Raw genomic sequence first — 18,960 nt, forward strand, 5'->3', positions numbered from 1 at the left:
GAACGCTTGATGACACCAGTCGCCAGCATCTCGTTAAGCAAACCATCGATGGCCTGTCTCTTAGACAGGCTAAATGGCCTGGGGTTGCACTTCAAAGGACGTGCATCCCCAGTCTCGATTCTGTGGTGCACAAGGTCAGTGCAACCTGGGTCTTCTGTGAACAGCTCGTCACAGCTGAACAGAACTTCGGACATGTCAGATTTCTGTCTGAGGATCAACCCTATCACACGGGTGATCAAAGGGTGGAACGCACCACCTCACACAGGCACATCTACCTGAGCAATAGTATGCGCAAAAGACTGCTTTGGAAGGGGCTCAACCCCCTCATCTAGCACGCCGTGCGGGTCAGGCACTCGCCCCGCGCCGAAACATGCAGGAGCCAGAGGGTCAGCAAAAAGCCTCAAAGGCGAAAACAGTGCAACCTTATAGCCTCCATTCGCAATGTCTACCATTATATGGGTCTTACGAAGAAAGAAATAGTGACAGTGATGAACGGCGCGAATGCATCCGCAGGTAAGCCCGCATGACACATGGAGGGAGTGACAATCACTTCGGTCGGACGTGTGTTCACGCCTGACCCCCATCCTCGTTCCCCTGCCGAAGGGGGCGTCTGGGGCAGTAACGAGCAATGTGGCCCTACTCACTGCACTCGAAACAGCGGACTCCGCCACGTGCATTTTAGCGGTTGAAAGTGCTCTGCTCCGGTCCTCCTCCTTCGCCTGCTGTGCTGCCTTCAGGCCGTTTGGGAAATGCGTCTTCGGCTGGACGCACGCTGCTGCAGATTGTTTCGCGTATTTGAGGGGGCGAATTGGGCATGTGCCCCGTACTGGCCGCGCACCGCACGTACGCATGAGGATCCAAGGCGCGTTCGCTGATTCCCCGAACTTGTCGGTTTTCAAAGCCCACCGCAAAGGCGGACTGCGCGGGCGATTGCTGTTGGTGTGAGTGAAAGAAAGTTCCCGTCCACGCACAGCGGGGCTCTAATGCTTCGTTTGTGGGCGGTGGAGGGTGGTAGGCACGCATGGCCAGCAGGTCCCCTTGTATATGTTTGGCCTTGGCGGCCATGTCCTCCAGATCACGGAACCAACTTCCGTGCAGGTAGGTTGCAAAAGTCGGGTCAGCCTGCCTTATCACTCGCTCGACTCTCTCGTTGCCGGAGGCCATCAGCTCTGCCATTTGAAACAGCTCCTCCATCGATCGCACATACTCGAGGAGCGATTCCTCTAGGGCCTGTGTCCGCAACTCGAGCTCACGCAGCATCCTACGATTGGTCCTACGATTGGTTATTGGTCAACGGGCGAAAATTCCTGGCGGAGAGCTGCCTTGAAATCTTCGAGCGTCGTTGCGCAGTTGCTGGAAAGCTTGCACCGCTGTGCTGCTCGCTCTTTAAGAGCGACGGGCACAACCCGAGCCAGCATTTCGTGGTCATCAAGCCTTACAGCTGCCTGATAGTGCGCCAAACCGTCGAGGAAGTCTGTCACACTAACCGCATCCGTGTAACCGCGATATGTGGGCATTGCCAGCTTAACCACCGGCCGCGAGTGCTTTGGCGACTCCAAGGAAGTCCGGAGGGCACTCAAAAGAGCCTGAATTAGTCACGTGGCTTCGCTAAGCAACGTCCCCGCGTCTGGTGCGCTTGACTCACCAGGAGCATCTGCCGTCGGGATTTGGGCATGCTGGGGCACCTGCAACCCTTCCCTCATTTCAGTTAGTAGTACTTCGCTCAACTGGACGCGACCTGAGGCTACCTCGCCACCTCGCACAATGGCACTCACGGCAGGCGGCAATTTCATACTCCCTCAGCGCTCGCCGTCGGCAGTGGAGGCCACAGCCGCGTAGCTCCAGAATACGGGTGGGGTTCACGGAAGTCTCCTTTCTTTCATGGCGGCAAGCTCATCGTTGCTTATCACTGCATTGGGAGATCCGCACCCATCGCAAAGCGGCGTGGACACACCATGCGTATCTAGGAGGTCTGCGCCAGCTAAGTTAGCACTCCGTGTTACGTGCTCTGGGTGTGGAGTAGTGCCTTCTAGCTCGACACCAGCATCGGCTGAGTAATCGAACAGAGCAACATCCGTGAGAGTCATAGACAATGACGAATCCTTGAAGCTGGAAAATATGGCATGGCCAGCCGATCAAGCGGGTCTCTGGCTCGGTACGCACAGCAGAAATGCAAAGGCAGTTACTGCCCCACGTTGGGTGCCAAAATGTGGGCTCACTCTACGTCTCCCACACAGCGTCACCAAGCATCCCCCCCCCCCCCCGAGAAGTGGAGCTTCCCGACGGCGTATGCCGATAGACCCACCGCAGGTTCGAGCACCGAGCCAAAAGGCCTGGCCGGCTCTGGCCGTACGTATGGGTGCTCTCCCAGGAACACAAGACGTCCAGGGCAGTCAATGCATTTATTGATTACAATATGGCCAGCACGTACCAGACTGCACCCAAACACACTGAGCACACTCGGCGCTTGCGGCCCCCCCGATGGCGGGGGAAGGCAAGTTCCACGGCACGTCGAACAATGGTTCGCACACGCGGGCCGAAATGCATTCGCAAACACTACCTAGCGCTTCCCGTCACCGACACTGGTCAGCAACGGTTTGGATACGCAAAATGTGATGCACCGAGTGCCTGCGACTACCGCAAGGGCAGAACGCAGAGCCACTCAGTAAGCCGCATTTATGCAAGGTGACAAAGCACATGAACGTCCCCAGGCCGGGGGCGTTAGGGACATAAATAGCCGGTCGCTCACATACTCTCGTGACCGGCGCTTGTCCCTGCCGCAGCTCGACTCCCCCGCACCCGGCGATCTTCCCCAGTCGGGGCTTCATCCCTACATCACGCCCCACGACCCAATTGGAGGGCCGCGTAGCATGACGTTGCGGGACGCGGCCGCTGTGCCGGGGGAAAACGGCGCGCGGTCGAGGGGCAGGCATATGGGGGGGGGGGGGCACTTCCTTGCAATGGCGAATAAGTCCAGAGCCGGAGGTACAGCAACGACTGCGCCCCGGTAGACCAAAGGAACTCCCACAAGCTTCAATCAGCAGGCTGTGTTTTAGCACAACAACTTGCACAGTGACATCAATTTTAAATGAGCTTAGAAATAAATATAAATTATAAGATTTGCAGCCTATTTGCATAACACAAACAAAAAATTATTACAGAAATCATAATCGCAAACCAAAGCACCACATTTTGCAAAAGGCCTATGGAAACAGAAGTTTTTGTTCATCCAAGTTAGGGGAAAGCTAGCTTCTCAGTTAGCAGCACTGGTTGCATGCATTAGCAGTGACATTATAAGATCTTTCTATAATAGGACTCAAAAGACCCAAGTCTTAAAATGACATCAAGTATGCTGTTTAATAGAGCAGTGTGGCTTTGGCATAAGATACACAGAGAACATAAATTTCACATATTGCAGGAGAAGGCGGAATAAAAAATCGATTTCATAAAGGACAGCAGAAACACCAAATTTAAAAAGCAGAACAAGACAGTCTTCCTACACTAACTGCCAGTTATCGTACACATTTTAGGATGTGCTTGAATCAACTAATGTCTTTCATGCATGCTATGCACAAAATGTTGCATGGTTCTGCATAATCTGTGAACACCTCATTTTTTTTGTGTGTGTAGCAAATCAGTTCTACCGAATGCCAGCAAAATGGATGAACATTCATGAAAGGAAAAATATTGTCATCTACCTGACTGTAGCACGAAGTTACAAACTAAACCTATATGGATTTCTCAGGAAAAAGACGTCACAGTTGAAGAAAAGTCTGTTCTAGTCAGGGGATCAAACCCGACACCAACACCTTTCTGAGGTAGTCGCTCTACTATCTGAACTAAACATGTGGCTAGCAGATTACAGCGCAAGGGCAAATTAATCGACAACTTGAAGCACAGGAATACCGAATATGGGAATTTTTCTTTAACAGCGAGACTTTCTCTCTGAGAAACCCATATGATTTCCCTTTGTAGCTTCATGTTGCAGTCAGGTCGATCACAGCTTTTCTCCTTTTCATGTAGCAAAAATTTCAGTTGAAGTTCAATGATAATCTCGTCTTTTCTGTCTTGTCACTTTGCACCGAAGTCCACAAACATAATAATTAAATGTACTCACACATCCCCACATGATAACTTCTTTCCGAACTTGGAGTGTGACTTGGAGAGCTGGGCACGGTGCTTTTCGGCAGCTTGGGCCAGCTTGTCAGCCCGCTGGACCTGTCCCTCGCGCTCCTTCTCACGCAGCTTGTCAAAGCGCTTGCGCACACCTCCCAGTTCCTTCTCCAGCTTGGCCTGCACCTTGAGCACTGACTTGTGCTCCCGCAGCTTGCCAAGGGGTTCTGCCAACAGGTTTGCCTCCGCAGACTCTGCACAGTCATGGCCACTGGCACTGAGCAACGAGAAGTAGCTCTCAAAGAGACTGACAAATAAAAATAACTCCTCAGCTATTCATTATTACAGTGGAACAGTGCAGACGATGGGTGAAAGGCACTGTCCTGTCTGTTTCCCCCATCCTGCCATCTGCGCTTTTTAGCGATAAACCTACTAGGCAAGCTCACAACCCTTGAGCTGGTTGTTACACTATATTTTATTCTTTTTAATTTCTGTTTAGCCTGATCCATATCGTAAGCTGCCACATTAGTACAGGTACTCTTTCATTCTATTCTCATTCTGAAGTAACATACTGACGTGTGTGATAGTTTAGTGCTTTTTGTAAACTAGCTTATTGCTTTGTAGATGTACCTTTTGCATACTCACGTGACCTATGTAATAGTAGCTGTGTACGAATATTTTAAACTTCGATTCGAATCAGTTATTATTCGATTCAAATTGAACAACACCTTTACTGTTCAAACTTTTGAACGCCCTGAAAATTGCTGTTGTTGGCTCCTTAAATCAGCTTCACTGCAGTACAAACACTCAAATCACGGTAGTAACAAGCACAGTCATCATTTATACATGTCTCATTGTACATTGCAGAGCAATCACTTATGCCTGTGAGCATACAACACTATTCACATGTGCACAATCTGATCAGACATGCCTTATTTTCCAGATAGAATTCGAGAAAATGTTCACAAAATTTCATATAATGAAGCTGTGTCTTGCACTGAATTACAATTTGATAACAGTGGTGTGCGCAAACACCGGCAAAAAGTAAAATGACACGTGGTAATACACTGGTGAAGTTTATCTTTTTACCTCCCGCAGATTAATGAGGTGGGCTTGTCTCGCTGCTCATTTCTGTTACAAAAAACAAGTTCAGCTTGTCCATGCTACAATATGGCCAATTTGTTACACCACGGACTGACTCAGCAGATTCATGTTATATAGCTATGCCACTTTTGATCATAGGTGGTGTTACAAGAAAATAGAACTTTGAGTTGAAATATTTTCATCAGAACATCAGAGAAAGACCTGCAAAAGCAGGAGAAAGGAATCCTGAATGTGGTGCCACAATCTTTAAAAGGCCCGGCGTAGAGAGAGGCCTCAAAAGCCGTGCTTCGAGTGTGTGCTCTCTGCACTCACCCTCGTTCTGCACTGTTCCTCTTAAAGGTGCTGCCGCAAGATTCTGACCTTAGTGATTGTGCCTGGTCTATACCACCAAGCCTTGCGACATGAGGAAAATTAATGCAAGCAAGAAGATAACTCACACGTAAAGAAAAGACGAGCATAACAAGTGTAATGCTTGCCTTTGCCTCTTCTTCCCATGTGAGCTGTCTTTTTTGTTCGCGCTGATTTTCTTTGTCAGCAATGCAAGACCAACTAGCCAAATGATTAATTATTCAACAGTGCAGAGCAAAGCGAAAGCAAGCATTGTTATATGTCACATTTTTGTAGTTTCTTTCATTGAACAATCCAAATACTGATGACAAGATGTGTATGTGAAGTAATGTTTTTTTTTAATTTTCTGTTGTGTTCTTGAATTAAGAATATTAATTTATATAGTTTCACCGATTTGTTTATATCTACTGATAAATATTAATTTTAATATTGTAACGCACAGTTGAGTGACGCTACTTTAATAACTTTACGTTGGGCAAACTTGTGCCCGACAAACAGCTAAGCGAGAGCCTCGCTAAAATGTCCGTAGTCTCTTTCGTCGCAGTCCCGCACTTCTTCTTCCCTCGTGTCCCGCGCTCCTAGCACGTTGCTCCGATTGCGCGTGCCTTGCGAGCCCGTGTTGCCCGCTTCACTGCCGCTACCTTTCACAGGTAACAGTAAACAGCTGGACGGACGCAGGAAGCGGCTGGCACGCGTAATTTGAAATCACCTTGTGTCATTGTCCCCCTTCCAAGAGTGCATTGTCCCAATGCTCATACAGAAGGCGGTGGTTTCTAGACTGTCATGAACTCGCAATGTTTGTAGGCGGAAGCAGTTATTGCCTGTCGTAGTATGGTTTCATTAGGACAACATGGACGATTTCTGTTCGATGCCGCCGTTGTGATGAGGTTACTTGACCTTCTGGAGCAACTTCGTAGTTCAATGGACTTATTCGGCGAATTATCCCATAGGGGCCAAAATAACGACGAAGAAGTTTCTCGGATAGGCCACACATTCGTACGGGAGTCCACACCCATACTTTGTCTCCAGGTGCATACCGGACGTCTCTTCGTCGCAAGTTGTATCGGTCCGCGTCGGTTTGCTGCTGCTGCTGCTGCTGCTGAATGCGGTGTCGCGCCAGCTGCCGTGCTTCTTCGGCTTTTGTGTGAAGTCGCTGACGTCATTGTCATTTTCGATGGCCTATCTACTGGTAGCATTGCATCTAAGGTTGTGGTGATGGTCCGGCCAAAAACGAGTTGGAAAGGTGTCGTTTGAGTCGTCTCTTGTACAGCGGTATTGTACGTGAACATTGCGTACGGTAGTATCCTGTCCCATGTTTGGTGCTCCATGTTCACGTATATTGACAACATATCAGTCAGCGTTCTGTTCAGTCGTTCAGTCAGCCCATTTGTCTGCGGATGATATGGGGTGGTTTTTCGGTGACTGGTGTGTTTCAATTTCATGATGGCCTGTGTCAAATGCACAGTAAATATGGTTCCTCAGACTGTGATGAGAACTTTAGGAGCGCCATGCCGTAGTACTAAGTTAGTGGCGAAAAAATCTGCTACTTCACTGGCCGTTCCTTTGGCAAGAGACCCTGTCTTGGCATATCGAGTTAGGTAGTCGGTTGCAACTACGATCCAACGCTTTCCTGACGACGATGTGGGAAAGGGGCCAAGAAAGTCCATTCCCACTTGTGCGAATGGAGTTTCTGGTGGCTGTATCAGTTGTAGGAGACCTGCTGGCTTGAGTGGTGGTATTTTACGTCTTTGGCAGTCCCGGCAGGTTCTTACGTAGTGTTGCACAGAATTCAATAACTTTGGCCAGTAATACTTCATGCGGATGCGAGCGAATGTTCTGCTCACTCCTAAATGTCCTGCTGATGGGTCGTCGTGGCATGCTTCCAATATCTCGAGTCGTAACTTTGAAGGTACAATGAGCAGAAACGTCTCTACACTATGTTCAAAATTTCTTTTGTACAGGACTTTATTTCTCAGGACGAATGATGACAAGCTGCGGACATAAGCTCGTGGAATGTCGACAGGATGTCCTTCTAGGTAATCAATAAGCAGGCGTAACTCCGCGTTGGATCGCTGATGCTGAGCCATTTGTGATGTCACAGCTCCTAGGAACGGGCAATCCTGTTCATTTTTCCTAAGCGTAGATTCCGTGTATTCAATTGGTGCACATGACAAGCAATGTGCATCACTGTGCTTGTGACCGGACTTGTATACGACCGTTATATCGCATTCCTGCAGCCGTAGACTCCATCTTGCCAGCCGTCCAGATGGGTCTTTGAGATTCGCCAGCCAGCACAACGAATGATGGTCGCTGATAGGTCGGAATCGTCGGCCATATAAGTATGGTCTAAACTTGCTGATGGCCCATATCATCGCGAGGCATTCTTTTTCTGTCGCTGAGTAGTTCACCTCAGCCTTCGAAAGTGTTCGGCTGGCATACGCAATGACTCGTTCCTCTCCATTTTGCCACTGAATGAGGACGGCACCGAGGCCTAAATTGCTTGCGTCTGTGTGAATATCAGTTTCGGCTTCCTCATCGAAATGAGCAAGAACTGTGTGGTTCTGAAGACACTTTCGGAGCTCACTGAAAGCATTCTCCTGCTCATTCAACCAGACGAAAGGGGCGTCTTCCTTTGTTAGCTGCGTTAGTGGTTCGGCGATCCTTGAAAAATTTTTGACGAAGCGTCTGTAGTAGGTGCAAAGTCCTAAGAATCGCCTAAGAGCCTTTTTGTCAGTTGGTTTTGGAAATTTCTCCACTGCCGCAGTCTTCTGAACTGACGACATGGCCGAGGAAAAGAAGCTCGCGAAAGCCAAAGTGACATTTCTGCGGTTTTATCATCAGACCTGCTGACCTAATAGCTTCCATCACAGCCCGCAGTCGTTCTACATGCTGCTCGAAGGTGGTAGAAAAAACCACGACATCGTCAAGATAAACGAGACAGGTTTGCCATTTCAGACCGGTGAGCACAGTGTCCATCATCCCCTGAAATGTGGCAGGTGCGGAACAAAGGCCGAATGGGAGCACTTTGAACTCGTACAGTCCGTCTGGCGTCACAAATGCCGTCTTTTCATGATCTCGTTCGTCCACTTCTATCTGCCAGCAGCCACTTTTGAGGTCCAGGGAGGAAAAGAATTTGGCATCTCGTAGTCTAGCTAGAGTGTCATCGATTCTTGGAAGTGGGTACACATCCCACTTTGTGACGGCGTTCAGCTTTCGGTAATCAATGCAGAAGCGCAAGGTTTGGTCCTTTTTCTATACGAGTACCACAGGCGACGCCCAAGGACTTGCCGACGGCTGAATTACGTCGTCTTGAAGCATTTCCTTAACTTGACTTCCGATGGCTTTCCTCTCTTTTGGTGACACTCAGTAGGGATGCTGGCAAATAGGCCTCACTGATTCGTCAACAATTATCCGATGTTTAGCAATATACGTCCGCTGGACTTTAGATGACATTGAAAAACATTCGGCGAATTCTCTTACTAGGGTCTCTATTTGCTCCTTCTGTCTGGGCGATAGGCCTGGTTCGATGTCGATGGCTGCAAGGACAGAATCCACATCTTGGAAATTCGATGGTGAAGATTCCGGAATGCTGAGATTTGTAACTTGGATGATGTTATTAAGGCTGGCAATAACGGTTCCCTTCGCAACATGTTGCACCTCATTTCCAAAATTAGTGAGGAAAACGTTGGCACATCCGCCACGCAGCTGAACAAGGCCTCTTGCCATGCAGATCCCTTTTTCGAGTAGGAGACTGGTGTTGCTGTCTGCAATTCCTTCGTAGTCGCTGAACGCGTCGCTTCTGACTATGACTGCTACGCTGGATCTCGAAGGAAGCATCACGCCGTCATCGGCAATGCAAAGGGCGTCGAATTTTTCTGCAGTGTTGAATGCTGCGATAGCGTGCTTGGTTGAGAAGAAAACACATGATTCCCGCAAGTTGATTATAGCGCCATTATCCTGCAAGAAGTCCATGCCAATAATCAAGTCTCTTGAGCACTCGGAAAGCACGATAAAGCTGGCGACGTACGTGAAGCCTCGTATTCCTATTCTAGCCGTACACTTGCCCATCGGGTCGATGAGGTGTCCTCCTGCTGTGCGAACTTGTGGCGGAGTCAGCACTTTCTTCAGTTTCCTGGCGAGCTCACTACTTATTACCGAGTAATCCGCACCTGTATCCACTAACGCGTTCACTTCGTAACCATCAACAAACACACGTAAATCGGAAGCAAGGTTGCTCTTATGGCACTGGTTTCTGAGTCCCTCGTCGTCACTCAGAATCATCGATGGAGGTTTTTCTCTTTTTGCGTTGGCAGCGGCCTTACCTCCCGAGGCTGCTGACTCTAGTTTTCCCGACGCGGGCTCTGTGAGCGGCGTCTTGGGGAGCTTGAAGATGGGCGGGGGCTCGGTGACCGATGCCTCAACGGCGCTGCTGATCGAGGTTGGTGTTGCTGGTAGGCGTATGGGGAGCTTTGACGAGTAGACAGGTACTCTTCGATTTCAAATGGATGCTCACCATTTCAAGGGCAAGGTCGTTCACCGGAAAACCACGAAGCCCTGCCTGGCGATAGTGGCACATTCTGTACAGGTGGCCAGCCTCGCCGCAGTGGTAGCAGAGAGATATTCGGTCAGGAGTGCGCCATAGATCGGTCTTCCTAAATCTTCTTTCGGGTGGCGGCAGCGTATTTCGAGGCATCGAGCTATTCACAGAGGAAGTGGCTGCGATGTCAGCACGTCCGGGAGTTTGCCGCAGCACATCGGCATACGAGACGCTCGGCTGGCGCAGTAATGGCGCTTGGGGCTGCGCACTCAGCTGTGGTTCCCGGAACGCCTGTCTGACCTCTTTGCGAACCACGTCTGCCAGCGAATTCGATGGGTCCAAGTTGGAGCGTTGTGGTCAAGCTGTAGACTCTCAAGCTCTTCTCGCACTACAGATCGCACAATCTCCCGTTTGACCTCCATGCTGTTTCCAATGGCGGCTGGAACTGAGCCTACGGAGGTGATGTTCATTTCCGGTTGTACATCCTTGATCGCTGTTGCAAGGTGCTTTCCATTGTTGTCGCCTCAGAACAAAACTGAGCGACGGTGCGCGGCGGGCTCCGAACCAACCCTGCGAACAATTCCTGTTTTATGCCTCGCATTAAATGGCGTAGTTACTTGTCTTCGCTCATGTTTGGATCAGCTCGGCAGAATAGGCGGGACATGTCTTCTACATACATGGCCACGCTTTCATTGTTCCGCTGGTTTCTTGCCTGCAGGGCAGCTTCGGCCCACTCCCTGCGGTCGGTACTCGGGTAAGTCGCAAGCAACTCCCGCCGGAAAGCATCCCACGAGACAAATGTCACTTCGTGGTTTTCAAACCACGTTCGTGTGCTATCCTCTAACGCGAAGTAAACGTTTCGTAGCTTGCACTCTCCGTTCCATCCATTGAACTCAGCGACACGCTCAAAGCGTTCCAACCAGTCCTCTGCGTCTTCAAATGTGTCGCCATGGAAAGGCTCTGGCGTCAATGGCGAGTTCACCACGATATGAGTTCGCGTGATTTGAGTTGCCATCTCGGTAGCGTTTCCGTTAGCAGATGCTGATGCTCCGGTAGAATCCGGCAAAGGTGAAAACTCCGGAGGCTCACCACGTAGGCGACGGCTGCTGCGTTGGTGAACAGGAGTCAATTCGATGGGTCCAAGTCACCGTGAGTCCAGGCTCCTTTCTCTGACTCGAGAAGGGCTTGAAATCATACCCAGCACCTGCACCAGAACTGTAACGCACAGTTGAGTGACGCTACTTTAATAACTTTACGTTGGGCGAACATGTGCCCGACAAACAGCTAAGCGAGAGCCTCGCTAAAATGTCCGCAGTCTCTTTCGTCGCAGTCCCGCACTTCTTCTTCTTCCCTCGTGTCCTGCGCTCATAGCAAGTTGCTCCGATTGTGCGTGCCTTGCGAGCCCGTGTTGCCCGCTTCACTGCCGCTATCTTTCGCAGGTAGCAGTAAACAGCTGGACGGACGCAGGAAGCGGCTGGCGCACGTAATTTGAAATCATCTTGTGTCAATATGTATTCCTTCCACTGAGCATTGTGAAAAATTTGGTATTTTAGGAGCTTTTTTTTCTATTTTTTTTCAAAAAGAATGCTGTAGGTTGTGAGTTCATGTCCCAAGCATAAGGAAAATTTAGTGCCACTGTTCGTGCGAGATTCTTAAAGAGCGCTCAGTTCCAATGAAATTTCCATGATATTAATGTATCTGCTCCTCTTAACGTGACTTGTTCAAACATTTTTGTGACTGGAAATGAAGCTTTCACAGAATTAAATCTTCGTAAGAGTTGGTTTTCCTGCAATACATCTCACACTTATGTTTGATAAAGTATAATAAATAAAGCTAACAAGTAGAATGATATAACACTCTCTGCAACATATCGGTGCTCTATTTCAATTCTTGAAAGTCAATTAAAGGAGTGACAAATTTGACTTATCTTTTTGCTTTAAATGAAGGCCCTGGATCTAAGAGACATAGGAAAGATAGTGGTAAGCCTTGGAGCACCATCAATAATTTACTGCAACGTCTTTTCTAAGAAGCAGTTTTGATTTTGACGTCAACACACAGGAGGCGGTCACAAGTGAGGAAAGCATGTTTCTAGCTTGCTTGGCCACCTGCTACTAGTCATTGCATGGCCCCATGCAACAGACAATCGTCCAACCCGGACTCAATGATGTCCTGCTCTCATGTAACCATGTACACTTGACATACTAATGACACTTAAAGGAAATCTGGCCAGTGGCAACTGTGTTTAAATCTGTGAAAACTGGCTGGCATTTAAAGAAGTTTAGGTAAAAAGAAGGCAACCTTTTGAATATGCCTGTCTATTAAAACTATGGTTTTTTAGTGCACAAAAAGGGATGCAGGACAGTGGCAAGATGCGGACACAGCGCTAACTTCCAACAATTGTTTTATTCCACGAAGCGGTACACATATATATATGGAACAGACACCACCGTACGCATGCGCATATGTACTGATTTTTAGTAAGATGAGACAGCAACGAGACACGTGTAGGATGATATCGAAGATGAAAAACGACCATGCATAGGCAAAAAAAATTTTTTGTAATTGCAAGATTAAAATGTCATCTCCATCAGGCCACCCTCTATGTCACGTTTAAAAAATCGAATTCTTTTTTTGAAAGATCAATTGAAGACGCGCTAACACAAGCGCTCCCCAAACTAGCGATCTTCGCCACTTCAATTATCTCACGTGTTGTTTGCGTCGGGCTTCTTCCTATCACAGTGCACTGTTTATAAATGGGGCTGCATCCATATTTTCTGCAGTGAAAAGCCAGATGCCCCACTCCTCCAGTTCGCACATTATTTGCATGTTCACGCAACCTATCATTTACACACCTTCCCGTTTGGCTGATGTATTTTTTGCCGCACGACAGGGGTAGTTCATACACGATATTGCTCTCACAAGGAACGTGACATTCCTTGTGATTTGTCCGGCAACTGGGCTTCTCAGAACCACAGTAGCTAGCCTTGCACAAGTTGGACAGCTTGATTGGCGCTGAAAAGATAACGCTTACATTTGCGTTATTGCCAACCTTCTTCAGTCTTTGCGAGATATCGTGGAATGTACGGTATGATTGCGCATTTCTGCTTCACTCCCGCATTTTCCGGTGAAGTACACCGCTCATCCTGTCGCCCACGTTTTGTGGTCTTAAGGAGACTTTCGGCCACAGCTGTGATGATATGCTGTGGAAAACCGGCCTGTTTCAGGCGATTCACTTGCGCCAGAAAGCTAGACAGACACTTGTGAGGACATGAGCGGCGAAGCACATTCATTAAGGTTGACTTTGCGATGCCCCTCTTAACTAACTTTGAGTGGCCCGATGAAAATGGCAGTAGTGGCTTGTTCGCCCTTGGTTCATATGCCAAGCACACCTGGTGTCCTTCAAAAAACATTCTAATATCGAGAAATCACAAAGTACTATCTTGTGGCGTTTCATGTGTAACAGTGAGCGGTTGTAAACACTTGTTGAAAAGATCTAGCACTTGCGTGACATCAAGACAAACCTCCCCGCTAGGATTTGGATCGAGAAGCACAAGGTAGTCGTCAACGTACCTATACACCTTTTTTACATTTGAATTTTCTGATTTGGCATCCAGTATCCTGTTTACATGAGCAAGCTAAAGGTCACTTAAAATTGGCGCAATACAGGAACCAATGCAAATTCCTTGTTTTTGAAGATAAACACTTCCATCCCACTTGGAGGACGTCAAGCGCAGATACGTGGACAATAGTTCAAGAAAACCCTGTGTAGATATGCAGATGGTGTTTACGAACTTCAGTTCATCGTAAGCACCAATAGCCTCTTGAACACATACTAGTAACTCATTATGTGGCAGTGAATAATATAGATCTTTTACATCTATAGAGAAAGCTTTCAAATTACTGCCTACATGCGTCTTCAGGTAACCTATTACTTCTTCTGAGTTCTTCGTCAGAAAAGGATCATTCACTGGTAGCAATTTCAACTTGCGTTGAAGAAAAAGACCTACGGACTTTTGCCAAGTTCCACCTTCTGACACTATAATATGCAGTGGCCATTCTCGTTTATGGGTTTAGATCGAAAAAAAAAAATATTTCAAGGCTCCCAGATTTTTTACTTTTGATTTCGCGGACCAGTTTACTCAAGTTTAATTTCTGACAAAGCTTCTTAGCTTCTGATTTCACTTTCGCAAGTGAGACATCACTCCTGCTATGAAACACGAAATCCAAAGCCTCATCTGCCTTCTGTTTCAACGAATTATGCGGGATGACAACAAAACCACCTTCTTTATCTGCAGGAAGCAGTGCCAGGCTATTTTCACAAAGGAACTGTTTCACACATTTTAAGGGCACGGCTTGCCTGGATGGCTTAGCTCACGACACAACATCCACACCTGCTGAGCATATGCTGGGCATATGAACCAAGGGCGAACAAGCCGCTACTGCCATTTTCATTGGGCCACTCAAAGTTAGTTAAGAGGGGCATCGCAAAGTCAACCTTAATGAATGTGCTTCGCCGCTCATGTCCTCACAAGTGTCTGTCTAGCTTTCTGGCGCAAGTGAATCGCCTGAAACAGGCCGGTTTTCCACAGCATATCATCACAGCTGTGGCCGAAAGTCTCCTTAAGACCACAAAACGTGGGCGACAGGATGAGCGGTGTACTTCACCGGAAAATGCGGGAGTGAAGCAGAAACGCGCAATCATACCGTACATCCACGATATCTCGCATAGACTGAAGAAGGTTGGCAATAACGCAAATGTAAGCGTTATCTTTTCAGCATGAATCAAGCTGTCCACCTTGTGCAGGGCTAGCTACTGTGGTTCTGAGAAGCCCAGTTGCCGGACAAATCACAAGGAATGTCACGTTCCTTGTGAGAGCAATATCATGTATGAACTACCCCTGTCGTGCGGCAAAAAATACATTGGCCAAACGGTTATGATAGGTTGCGTGAACACGCAAATAATGTGCGAACTGGAGTAGTGGGGCATCTGGCGTTTCACTGCAGAAAACATGGATGCAGCCCCATTTATAAACAGTGCACGGTGATAGGAAGAAGCCCGACGCAAACAACATGTGAGATAATTGAAGCGGCGAAGATCGCTAGTTTGGGGAGCGCTTGTGTTAGCGCGCCTTCAATTGATCTTTCAAAAAAAGAATTCGATTTTTTAAACGTGACACAGAGGGTGGCCTGATAGAGATGACATTTTAATCTTGCAATTACAAAAAAATTTTTTTGCCTATGCATGGTCGTTTTTCATCTTCGATATCATCCTACACGTGTCTCGTTGCTGTCTCATCTTACTAAAACTCAGTACATATGCGCATGCGTACGGTGGTGTCTGTTCCCTATATATATGTGTACCGCTTCGTGGAATAAAACAATTGTTGGAAGTTAGCGCTGTGTCTGCGTCTTGCCACTGTCCTGCATCCCTTTTCGTGCGCTAAAAAACCTCAGTTATGAACCAACACGCCCTAACCTACGCTCTTTCATATTAAAACTATGTTTCTGAATGAAACTGTGGACCTAATGCTGTGAGTACAAAAATGTTACTGAGCTCAGATGTTCATGACAGTATTGTCTAGCAACTAAACAGGCTTATTTGCCAAAAAGTGTGGCACAGTACATTTCACATGTGCACAAATAAACTAGCATTTTCTCACTCCAGCCCGAGGACTCTCCGTAAGCGCTGACACAGTTTCTTTTCTGTTGTGGCAGCTGAGCGGTGATGAGCCACCGTGCCTACCCAGGGAGCCAGCATGGCGGGTGCCCGGTGATGACGGCTGAGGAATGTGCGAAAATCGTGGTCGTCTAGCTGGGAGCTCAGCAAGTTCTCTGCCAGATGCCGAGTGAAATTCATCCTCGTCACCACAATAATGGTGGCAGCTTAACTGTTATGCCTGGGTCCACATGTCTGAAAAGGTGTATCGGTTCTTTGATATTTCCATTAGTTTTCATTAGGTGACTGAATGCATACTTAAGTCACTTGTTGCACTTGTTCATGGCAATCAGCACTCGTGTAAGTCATCAGCAGCTGTTCACAGAATTTGTGCCACGATGTCAGTTACTCCTCGCTGTTTTCAAAACACATAGACATGTTGTCCTTAAGAGGAAGCTTTAGCTCGGGCCCAACTCCGATGCGGTCGATTCAAATGCATGTAAAATGCAAAAATGCTTTTTTGAGATAACCCCTGGACCAATTTTAATGAAATTTGTCATATTTGAGAGAGAAAGTTAAATTATAGTGACTGTAGGAAGCGAAATTTCTATTTAGGGCTTGAATTTTGTTACAAGAACTTTCAAAAATTCAGAAATTTGAAAGAAATAGAAGCATGAAGTTTACAAATTAATAATTCTACATCAAGAACAGGTATCACTGTTCTGTAAACAGCATTCATTAAATCATTGAAAGCGGACGAATTCGATTTGTCAGTTTATATTACGTGAATTTGTTATGTTGTGTACAAGAGTTCTGCAAAAGCTGTATTTCGATATTACTAAATTTTTTTTAAATTCGTGTGTAACGTATCAATTTTGTCCTCTTTAGATGTACTATTAGATGCATATCACAGAATTGTGGTATCATTTTTCCTTGCCGGGCTACAGAATTGTAAACTTCATAGTTTTGTTTTTTGACAATTTTCACTTTTCGCCAATTTTTAAAAAAGATTGACGATCTAAATAAAAAATTTGAAACTAAAGGTCACTAGATTTTAGGCTTTTCTTTTAAATGCCACAAACCTCGCCGAATTTCGTGCAGAGGTTACCGAGAAAAACGAATTCTCCTTTTATATGTATTTATATAGGAGTAACCAACCTAAAGCTTCCTCTTAAAGCTTAAATACATTCTTAAGCTTCACTGTGAGATGCCATTGGTTTAAGGCAGTTACGTGTTCAATGTTGACTAGGAAATCTTCGACATCTTCGATGATGTCGCTATGGAGTAACTTTGGCACCTGTGTGTTAGGAAGGACGTAGTGGCCATACCTCCTGAGTTGGTCAAACCATCATGTCTTCCAGAGGCAATCCCTGATAACGTAGCTAGCCCAGTGGTAGGGAATGTCGACACCACAGAGCTCATGTTTCTGATTCTTAGAGGGACCTGTTGCATGGGTGAGAGTTACGTTGTACCTTCATGACGTATGTGGAAAATACCTGGCAGTATTTAGTAGTAGAAGCAGAGTCAGTCCTTTCCGAAAGATCTCAACGAGAAGTACATCTCTGGGCTCACCTCTTCTTTTACACACTGTATACAACACCACGTGGCAGTATACTGCCCTATTCTCTATGGATGCAATCCTATGATCTGACAACAAAAACATTACGCAAAGTAGATTAAATCCTGTGTAGCACAAATGTTTATATATAGACATGCAGAGTTGGTTATCTTTATCTGGTGACTGCATTTCACCGGCTAACAAATGTTGAAAGTCATCGCTCAGTGCAAGACACTCCTTTCTGTATAGGAAGTTTATAGAATGTTATTGCTGGTTCTATACATTGTCTATATTTTTCGCCGAGTCTTGGGTAATCAGATTGCTTGTGCAATACGAATAGTGGTGCTGATTCTAGAAATTATGCGAGCACCAGGGATTACGCTGAAAGGTTTAATGGGCCAAGTATAAGTAGCCCATATGTCTGATCCACAGATCAGATTTTCGATGAATGCCAACTGTGCTCGCCACTATCGTTGCACTTTGAGTGTAACTTGTTTTTCTGTGTACAGGTTCGCCCAATTAAGAGTTAGTTTTGCAATTCACAGTTTTGTTACTCTGTTCTTCATCATCACTACAATGTGACACCTGGTGGAAGTTCTTTATCATTCATGTACCAAACACCCCCATCAAACCGTGACACAAGCCCACAGATAAGGATATCATATTGACCACAAATAAAGATGGGGACAGGCAGGATAGTGTAGGCACTATCCTGCCTGATAGTCGATAGGCAGGATAGTTCAGGATAGTGGACTCCACAGATAAGGAGTTCACTATCGTTGTCCTGGATTATCAAATTAGCTGCAGGCTACAAAACCTTGCCCCGGAGCAAGGACATCTACCGAGAAGACCAAGAAGATCATGACCCAGTCAACAGCAACAATGACAGGCCCAGTGTTGCCTGCAGTGATCGTGGTACAACAATCCAGAGAGACACTGCCCTTTCACGGATCATCGTTTGAGACCCGGAAAGCTGGCTGGAGACCTTCGAAAGGACTGCTATGTTTGGCAGGTTGAACTGTGAAGACAAGCTGCGGCACATTTATTTTTCATTGCAACAAACCGCCAGGACTTTGTTCGAGAATCAAAAGTCTGCCCCAACAATGTGGATCCTGTCTCGCAGCCACTTCCGCAGATATTCATGAGCGTTGCGCAAAAAAAAAAAAACAGGCCAAAGCTTTGCTAGAAGCCCGCATGCATCTACCGAATGAGAACATCGTGATCTTCATGGCGGAGATGTCTCACCTGTTCTGCCATGCTGACCTCAACATACCAGAAGAAAAATTTGCTTCCTGATGAGGGTTTTGAAGCAAGAACTCTTCTCTTTGCCAGATTAAATCTCAACCTGTTCAAGAGAGTTGCAAAATTATTTACAGAAGCAGCGGCCACTGTGAAGACACTGGAAAGGGGCACTAGGCTATATAACTTCCATGTGCTTACTACGAAGTCATCACCCTACTACATAGCAATGCGCGAGGGGCAGTGGTGTATCCTTAGCACCACAAACCTCTGTGCTTGTTGCTAACACTAGAAGTGTGTTTCACAAATGCGAAAAACTTGAATTGCTCATCGATAGCTGTGATGCTGGTATTATTGCATTAACGGAAACATGGCTACAAACTCCTGTGCAAGATTGTGATGTCA

At 46.8% G+C, this 18,960-nt stretch overlaps 1 protein-coding gene across 4 annotated transcripts in view; it reads right to left on the bottom strand.

Annotated features, from left to right (window-relative positions):
• The window catches only part of Plc21C (Phospholipase C at 21C), a 571,303-nt gene that overhangs the window by 98,820 nt on the left and 453,523 nt on the right, over positions 1-18,960 (bottom strand). For all 4 annotated transcript variants that reach the window (XM_075698222.1, XM_075698223.1, XM_075698225.1 and 1 more), the window contains exon 18: positions 4,118-4,367. In XM_075698222.1, the coding sequence (XP_075554337.1) occupies positions 4,118-4,367 (250 nt within the window). The remainder of the gene's footprint in view (positions 1-4,117; positions 4,368-18,960) is intronic.

This window comes from Dermacentor variabilis, chromosome 7, assembly GCF_050947875.1.
Source record: "Dermacentor variabilis isolate Ectoservices chromosome 7, ASM5094787v1, whole genome shotgun sequence".
NCBI classification, from domain to species: Eukaryota; Metazoa; Arthropoda; class Arachnida; order Ixodida; family Ixodidae; genus Dermacentor; species Dermacentor variabilis.